The 10006-nt window shown below is 37.0% G+C and overlaps 2 protein-coding genes across 2 annotated transcripts in view; one reads left to right on the forward strand and one right to left on the reverse strand.

The window, feature by feature from the left end:
- Positions 1-1177, forward strand: part of LOC106884082 (sulfotransferase 1E1) — a 16718-nt gene extending 15541 nt beyond the window's left edge. The window contains exon 5 of the mRNA XM_014935301.2: positions 909-1177. Within this exon, the coding sequence (XP_014790787.1) occupies positions 909-1015 (107 nt within the window). The 3' untranslated portion in view covers positions 1016-1177. The remainder of the gene's footprint in view (positions 1-908) is intronic.
- Positions 1-10006, reverse strand: part of LOC106875508 (serine protease 48) — a 466125-nt gene that overhangs the window by 351436 nt on the left and 104683 nt on the right. The window lies entirely within an intron of this gene.

Raw genomic sequence — 10006 nt, forward strand, 5'->3', positions numbered from 1 at the left:
ATATATATATATATATATACATATATACATACATATAATCATACAAATAATATGTAAGTATATGCATATATACGTACATGTATGTACATACCTACATCTACATGTGTATATAGATGCATATCTGGGAACAGGACGTCACAAAAAAAGCGTGGACAAAATGAAAAACAACATAAACAGAGCACAGAAAACATGACAGGAAAATGAAACAGTGAAAATAAACAAGAAGGGCTATAAGGCCAGACGTGAAAAAATATCTGTATACTGAACGCTGTGATGTGACGAACTGGAGAGAGAAGAAACTTCGTGCTAGCTTGGCTATGGCCAAGAGAAGAAAGGAAGCAGTAGCCGGTCACATTTGACCAACGAGGGGTAAGGTGAGAGAGTGTTAGAGAGAAAAAAAAGGGGGAGGAAGTTGAACATAGGCGAGCAACGAGAGGCAGGGAGGAAGAGAGAGAGAGATAGTAGTGAAGAGGTGAGGCGAAGAACAACAGAAGGAAGAACGAGAGGGGGAAACATACAAATATGTATACATGTATACATATATATACATATATATACATACATATATATACACACATATATATACATGCATATATATACATACATATACACACACACACTCACACACACACACACACACACATATATATATACGGCACGGGAGTGACTGTGTGGTAAGTAGCTTACCTACCAATCACATGGTTCCTGGTTCAGTGTAACTGTGTGGCACCTTGGGCAAGTATCATCTACTATAGCCTCATGCCGACCAAAGCCTTGTGAGTGGATTTGGTAGACGGAAACTGAAAGAAGCCTGTCGTATATATATATGTGTGTGTGTGTGTGCGTGTGCGTACGTGAATTTATGTATCCTATTTTCCACATAATAACTCTTTCCATATTATTTACAGGTAAAGTGGACACATGGAAAAAATGGTTAACGGTGGAACAAAGTGAAAGAATCGATGCAAGGATCCAATCAGAATTCACGGATCAAGGAATCATTTTTAATTTTTGACTCATGCATTGATGTTAGACATTTTCAAGTCAAGTAAAATCATGCAAAAACATATGTTGCCAGTTCAAACTTCTTTATTGGTTCGACGGTAATTTCTTAAGCTCTACGTTCTTATAGTGTAGTTATGAATCATTGAATTTCAATAAAAAAAATGCATATTTATTGTATTCCGATTTTTATGTGGAACCCTAAGAAAGTTTCCTCAAATTATTGTATGTAAAATGTAATATCCGATTTTGCAAATGAACTCCCTCCAAACCCAAACACCCGTATTCAAACAATTATGCCTTTTGTTTTGTTTTTACATAAATCTAACATTATTTTTTTATACACCCCTCTAAAAAGAAAAGAAAATTTACATATGGATATCCATTAAGAGATGGCTCAAAGTGTTTTCATACCTCTTATCGAAATGATGTTTCCGTAGTAATCTCCTTAGTCTGTTGAACTGTATCGCTATTAGACGTGGTTTCAACAAGCATTATTTATCGAATTTTGTGTTTTTGTAAAATGTAGTAATCTTCATGAAAGCACCCGAAACAATCTAATAACAGAAAGGAAACGTAGGTGTAACTGAGCACTACTTGTTTCCAATTAATACATATGTTTCAGTATTCAGCAATACATAACGTTACATTATAGTTGCAACCAATAGATACAACTTACAGGGCCAACATAGAGCAGTTACATCGTCAGACAATTGAAAAAGAAATATAAGCTAACCACTAGTAGTATCCAAATTTAAATACAATGAAGGGATACGCCAGATGGGAGTGGGTAGTTAAACCGATCGGCATAACCACACAGTGGACCGGTGTTCGTAATGGTAGGGATTAGGGATTAGGTCGCCTGCACTTGACGATTCACGGAGGAGGGGAAAGGTGACGGTGGAGGGTAAAGAGGGAAATTTAACATCTGGTAAGTTAAATGAGTATAATAGAAATCGTCTACGCCGTCACAGTCTGGTTAGCCCCCATATATCCGTGCAAGCACACGCAAATACACACACACACACACACACACACACACACACTATATATATATATATATATATATATATATATATATATATATATATAAATACATATATATATATACACAAAAGTAAATGAGTATATGCATATATACGTACAGGTATGTGCATACCGACATCCACCTGTATGTATAGGTGCATATCTGGGTACAGGACATTGCAAACAAACGTAGACGAGAACACACGAGCCACATAGAGAACATTCTACTTCTTCAGCTACCCACGTTTTAACACCGGCGTTTCGACGAGCTTCGGGCAGGACGCAACGTTAAAACGGCTCGTCCCATGGATCGCAGATTAAATCTGTATACGCAAATTTAATCTAGCCATGGAGGAATGTAGTGGCGGACAAAAAACAAGACAGGAAAACAAACAGAAGGCTTTACGGCCAGACGAGAATATATACACACGTGTGAATATGTGTACATACTCATACATACATATGTGTACATTCACACAGACACATACATATTCGAGGTGATTTCAACCAGTTCCCAGACTAGTTCTGTAGCGCGCCAACAGATGGCAGCACACGACTGCGTGCGCTGTGAGAGCTAGCAGTGATCTCTATAAGGCAATGTGCCGAGTATCATCGCTGTGTTTAGTTTGCGAGTTGTGGAATTTGTGTTTTTGTGATCACGTGTGTGCTGTAGTTTGCGATTTTTGTTACTTGGAACAAAGAACCAACTTGGGAAGTCTGCTGCAGAAACATTGAATATGCTTCAGCAAGCTTACAGCGATGGGCCGTACGCAATGCTCCAAGTGCATGCCCATCGTTTTTCTTTTACATCTGCGGTATTGTGCATGGAGAATTCGTTTCCCAGGTCTAGACCGTCAATTCAAGAGTTCTACTGCGATGTTTTGAAGCGTTTGAATAAGGATATTCGGTGAAAGTGACCGGATCTGTGGAGCGCGAAGAATTGGATTCTTCATGATGGTAATGTACCCTGTCACTCGTGAGTTTCTTGCCAAAGACAATATAGAATCTCTTCCGCACCTGCCCTATTCACCAGATTTAGCACCTGCGAACTTCTATGTCTTCCCCAAGATGAAAATGCAGCTCAAAGGTCGCCGTTTTAACATTATTGTGGAGATGAGGAGCGATTCACAAAAGTTCCAAGACTCGCTTACGGAAAATGACTTCCAGACCAGATTCCAGAAATGATAGGGATACTGGGGGCCGGTGTATTGCTGCGCACGGTGACTATATCGAAGGTGATGATGTTAAAACTTAGGTAAATAAGTTATTTTTTTTTTATTAAACATAACTTTCCCGGAAACTCCTTGATACTACTTTGTATGCGCACAGACATACGGGTGCAATCACAAATACAAACATGTGTAGAAACACCCGAATACCACTCCCCTTGCCGATTTCTGTGATTTGGCCAAAACAACCCTTTTGAATACTACCGGTCAAATGACCGTACTTAAGTTCCTTATTCAATCTTGCTTTCTTCACGTACACTTTTTTCTCCCCCTTGATCAAAAATATTTCCCCACCCTCTTCCCACCACATTATCTTATTTTCAAATACCATTTCCCTTCCTAATTTCTGTAATTCAGTCAGAATAGCCCTATTGAATACTTCCGGTCAACTGACCTTGTTTAAATTCCTCATTCCTCTCACTCCCTTATATTTTATTTTTTTCTCCTTTTAATACTTATTTCTCTCTATATTTATATTCTCCTCCCCTACTGGGCTTTTTACATTCTGATTGAATCTTCCATGCGTTAACGTGTACCTCCTTACGACAATGTGAACTTTCATCTAATTAAGATATCCTTGGCCTGAATATATCCTTGGCCTGCGGTATACATCTCGCTTAGATATTTACCACTTCCAAGATTACGCTCGCTATGAAACATATGTAACCCGGATCTAATCTACTCCATTCCGTAACTCTTGTAGTCTTATTCGCACACCCGGCAACCCTGGTCGCTTACCGGGAAATATAAAATTAACTTTTTTCAGTTTATCGTACGTCGATACGAAAAAAGTCCACATCAATAAACTAATATTGTCCCTGAAAGTTGTTGTATATTTACTACGGATTGCTTAAAGCTAACTTTCTTCCTATACCTCGATCCCTGGATCTTACATTTATATATCACTTGTTCCTAATCTAGTGAACGCTAACTGTGTTGAAGACACGGAAATGGAGAAAATTAAATTAAACTTGTCGCTTAAGGATATCCATCTTACTAACAAAACCGAGTACATGAAACTCATAATTCATGCTACGAAAGAATTGATTCGACAGATGCGATGGAAAGCTTTCTTCTCCCTCTGCAACTCTACTACCAACTCTGTTAACCTAAGCCATCAAGCCCTACTCCGCAAATTTAGATTCCACAAAAACCCACCTCCTAACCGACACCTCGACAATTTCGAGCAAAACGTTACCAATATGGTCAAAACATAAAATTTAAACCCAAAATGAAAGCGACCAAACTCCACCTAACCAAAATCGATAAGATTATCAAGAAACTTCAGATATACCCAGGAATCCCCGTCCACGCTGTTAAGACAGGTAATTTATACAATGTTCTCCTGGACAAATACCCAGATTTAATACCCAAACAACTACAGAAGTGTACTTCATTTCGCTATAAAAGAAATCTATCGCAAAAATAGAGATCCCGTTTTTAAACTTGGACTTCGGAATAGAACCGAATCTTCCACACCTCGCCCACCCCGTATAAGCTTAAAAGATCACAAAGAAAAATTCCCAGCCAACCCCTCCGTTCGCCTCATTTATCCTTCTACCTCCGATATAGGTAAGCTCAGTAAAATTATACTCGATCGAATAATACCCCCAACTTTCCATCACATCTATATTAAGAACTCTGAACGCAAGCCACTGAAACTATCCAGTGGTTCAATTTTCTATGCCCTAAGCACACCTTTAAATTTATACAAGTCGACATTAATCAATACTATTCCAGCATATCTGCTATCCTTCTAAATAACGCCCTAATTTTCGCCAAAATACATTCCAACCTATCTCGCGACGATATTGATATTATATTAGCATGGGAAATGCTGGGCCCGCAAGGATACACCCAACTCTTTCGATATCCCCATGGGGCCCAGCGACTCCGCTCAAGTTATGGACCTTGTAGTTCATTACCTACTTAATAGTCTCCACGAATATTTCCGTAACATTTCCGGTGGTCTATATAGAGACGACGCTCTGTTCGCAATCCAAAATTCTAGCAACCAATCGAACAGACTAGAAAAAGCTGAAGAATTTTCTTTTAAAAACGTCGGCCTTGGCGTCTTCTGTAACAACGTTAAAACTGCCATGCTCCCTTTCTCAGCCGTAAGTAAAACATTTTTCTTTCATCGATGATTAAGCTGGGCTATGTGAATGAGTTTTCACCGCTTCTTGTACGTATCAACAACTAGGAAAACAGACAAACTGTATTTATTTCATACAATCATCTCATTAGTATACTATCCGCCAGGCAATAAATCAAAGTGGTATGCCTCTTAGGGCTCGAAACTCGTTCTTCTCAATTAGATATTCTATATGATACGTAACCACCAACACTTTTCCTTCCCTCGTTTTTCACCCCTCTCTCTCATTCTCTCTCATTCTCTCTCTCTATGTTTTTATCCTCCTTTGCTCTTTCGTTGCTCACACGTGACCATCAGCCATCTTTCTTTTCCTAACTTGAATTTCTTTCTTTCCTTGTGATCAGCTGCAGGGATCAAACGCATTCTTGTCTGTCTTTTATCAAAGCTTGTTCCACCAGCGTTCACCACCTCACCTCATTTAGGCTTAGCAGCCCTTCCTGTTTGTTTTCACTGTCCTATTTTTGTTACCAACTTTGACCCTCCGCAAAAATCCCAAATTTTATTTAATTTGCTTTGCGGGAGCAACTGTTTTGTTGAAGGCGTATCTATATTGTTTTCGTATTTCATGTTGTTTACATTCTGTGACGTCCTGTTCCCATATATGCATATGTATATACATATATGTGTAAGTATGTAAATATATGTATGTATATATGCATATATATATATATTTATATTATATATATATATATGTGTATGTATGTATGTATGTATATATGTACGCATATATTTTCATTCACATACATCCATACACTCATACACATGTATATGCCATGCATAAATAAGTAAATAGTACATATATAAAAGACACGCAGGCACACACAAACACACACACACGTTATAATCCTGATTTCAACACAATGAATTTTGGCTTGGCCAGTACGGTGCAAAGATTTACAAGAGGAAAAATAATGATTGCTATTAGAACATGTGTAAAGGTCAAAGCTGTAGAGTGGAAACTTAATTAAAACTAATATCAAATTAGATAAAGAAACAAAGATAAAGGAATCCTACCAAATACTGGCTTAGAAATACATAGGAATCAATGAACCTAAGAGAGCACAACAACCAAATGAAACAGAAATAAAGGATGGAATATATAGTGAGACAGTAACGTTATACAAGCAGAGCAGATTTATAAAATATGCCTCTAGAACAAAAAATATATCCTGTTAAGAATAATGAAAACAATGTAAATAGTTTCAAGACGTGAACGAAACAAAAGCAGAATCTCTGTTCTTAAGGAATACAATAAATACGAAACCAAGACTGAAATGATAGATGGTTATAAAGAGAAAGGTTAAACAATATAAATTGCGTAAATACTATACGTCCAATACCAGGAAAAGAAAAGTCAAAGCCGAAAAGGATCAAAGCCTTTCCACCAAAAACCATCGAATTCTTAAGTAAAGAATTCTATAGAACTATAGAATACTATAAACTCTCTCCTATCTGGCAATTTATTCGGCAGTAATTTATCGAACTGTTTCACAAATGATCGCAAAGCATGTAGCTGTGTGTGAGTGAACTGAAAATGCGTAAAAAAAAAAAAAACTTCTCGAATTATGTATATAGACACTTGGAAAACTTATCACCATCTCATTATCCATTATCACATCATCTAAATATATCCAGAGTCTAAAGAATGATAACATTAACAAATCTGAACTCCTCAAATTTATTATAAGACATGCTTTCCCCAGCAGAAGGTGCAAGTTTTGCCTCTCGGTGTAGAATAACAGCCGTTTACAGTATCAGAACAAAAAAAATCAGAATTAATGAATAAAAATCAGAATTAATGAATCTATAGAGACATTTCCAATGATATTTATTGGAGAATTTCGAAATAGTAAATGCTTAAAATAGTTTTACACATATGTCACTTCACATAGACTGAAAGACTTTTTCCTATTGGAAAAAATCAAACAAACATTCAGTTACTTATCAACACTAACACTGCATTAATTATAATAATCTATGCTTTTGTGAGAGTTGCACATATGACGCTGAAGACATGAAAATATCACATGTTTTTGCATGTGGCTATATAAATACGACACGTATTCTGCATATGACTATTAAATAGACTTTAGTCTGTTTTTTAAAATCTTGATCACGAGTTATATTTCAAGGTGTTTGCGAATACTTGAGCCTATTTATTATCATCGTTTGAATTATCTGTAATACGAAAGGCAGAGTAACTATTCAAGAGGCTCTAGATATTTATATTATCATTACGAATATTGTTAAAAAGTCAAAACAATATTGAAAATCCCAATGCGCTCTTTTGCCTCCTCATTCATGTCTGCGCTTATACACCTTTTGTGTTAGTTTACTGCACTTGCTCAAAAGGTGATTGATACTTTCGTCCCCTTTCCTGTAGATTTTACATTTGCTATCTGACTGAGTTCTGTCGATCTTTGCTTTATCAGATTTATCCTAAAGGTTTGTTCCTAAGCGGTTATAATTAGAGTTTCTTCCTCTCGTTTCAAATTCCTGTCTGTCAGCCAGAGCCAGCAATCTTTACTTCTAATATTCTCGGTCTGTCGCAAGAATTAGCCATGTAGGTCCATTTCTTTCAATGTGTTTGTTCTGTTTTGCTTCCTTTTTTCTTTGAATTCTCCTATTCTTTCAATCACTTTTTGAGTATTTCTCGCTGCCAAGAGTTTCCTTTCTCTACTTAGCACAACATAAATTTTTATACCAATTATCATAGTATTAATTCTGCCTTCTGCGTTAATTAATCTGCTGTCACCTTCTTTTCTTGGTAGAGTCGGTCGTTGTAACTGTAAGCAGCTTTCTAGTTCTTCTGTCCCCATTCTGTAGCTCGACCTTTGTCCATTTCAGAAAAGAAGCAGATTATCTCATTGCGGGAATAGTCCCTGTATTTATGGCGTTAATGATTTTCTCGCTTTTTAATTTTGTTTCGAGCACCTTCCTAATTCTCCTCTTGTACTCTATAGTAACTTACTCTCTCATTTCTCCATACATTATCCTAACTTCTTGCAGCACTTCTACATGTTTATGCCCTTCCTTAACCAAAAGTTTCATATTCGCTTTGTAATGCTTTTCTTTTTTTTTTAACAAAAAGAAGAAAATGCTGCAACAACTTGCGAAAACATTTGTGAAGTTTATGGTGACGCTGCTGTAGGTGAATCAACTGTTCGAAGGTGGTTTGCTAAAGCTAGATAGTTTCGTTTGGAAGATGACAGTTGCAGTAGAAGACCTTCAAAATTGAATGAAGACATTCTGAAGGCAAAAATCGAAGAAAACTCAAATATCACGACCAGAGAACTTGCAGATGAGTTGGAAGTTTCTAAAAGTATGGCTCCTGAAGACCGGGTGAAGCTAGGATACATTTCTTGCTATTTATGTATGGGTCCCTCACAAACTCTCAGAAAAGAATTGCTTAGACCAGTATTCTGTTTGTGATACACTTTTGAAACAGAATGAAAGTATACCTTTTTTGAAACAACTTGTGACTGGAGATGAAAAATGGATTGTGTACGAAAACAAAGTGCGAAAAGATCCTGGAGTTTGAGTAAAGATCTCCCAAAACAGAAAACAAAGACGAATATCCATGCCAAAAAAGCTATGCTTTGTGTTTGGTGGGATCATAAAGGTATTATTTATTATGAGCTTCTCCCAGAAAATCAAACCATTAATTCTGATGTGTACTGTCATCAGCTAGTTAATTTGAACCAAAAAATAAATGAACTGAGGCCGAAGATTGCCAACAGAAAGTGGGTAGTATTCCAACAAGACAATTCCCGACCACATGTGTCTTTGGCTACCCGAACAAAGTTATATGAACTTGGCTCAGATCTCTTACCCTATCCACCATATTCTGATCTCGCGCCATCTGACTACCACTTGTTTGTGTCCCTACAGAACTCATTGCAAGGAAAAACATTTAACAGTTTAGATGGAGTCAAAATGCATCTAGGTAACCATTTTCTTCAAAACCAATCAAATTTTATATTGATGGAATATTCAAACTGATAGATGGGTAAAGGACATTAATAATAATGGAAATTATTTCAGCGAATAAAATTTATTAAAAGGTCCGTTATTTATATCCCTTTTTGCATATTAAAAACTGCTCAGAACTTCCCAAACAACCTAATACATGGGAGATTCTTGAGCCAGACACCCTGGACATCATCTTGTGTATAATAATATAAAAAAGAAGATCAAGAAGGAATATTATAGGAGAGTTTGAGCTGTTATGAAATCTGAGCGAAATGCACATAACGAGGTGTTAACCATAAATTCCTTTGCAGTTCTAGTTGTTACAACTTCAATGTCAGCTAGTCATGCTACTTCAGGCTGATAACGAGCAAAAACTCAGAAACATGTCCCTGAATGCAGGCTGGGCTGGGTGAAGGAGTTTGTCTCCCCCTCGCAAACATAAGGTCACAGGAAATGTGTCAAGGCCGACAGGAAGTGGTCCAGCTTCCTAGGGCTAAATAATAGTAGTATATTCCCTTATTGGGACTGTCACGTTAAGTTGGCAGTATACAACTACTTTATCGCATCACTACTGCTTGAGTCTCTCTGAGAGATTTAGAAATGTATTATTTCTAACATATAT

This window comes from Octopus bimaculoides, chromosome 3, assembly GCF_001194135.2.
Source record: "Octopus bimaculoides isolate UCB-OBI-ISO-001 chromosome 3, ASM119413v2, whole genome shotgun sequence".
NCBI lineage: Eukaryota > Metazoa > Mollusca > Cephalopoda > Octopoda > Octopodidae > Octopus > Octopus bimaculoides.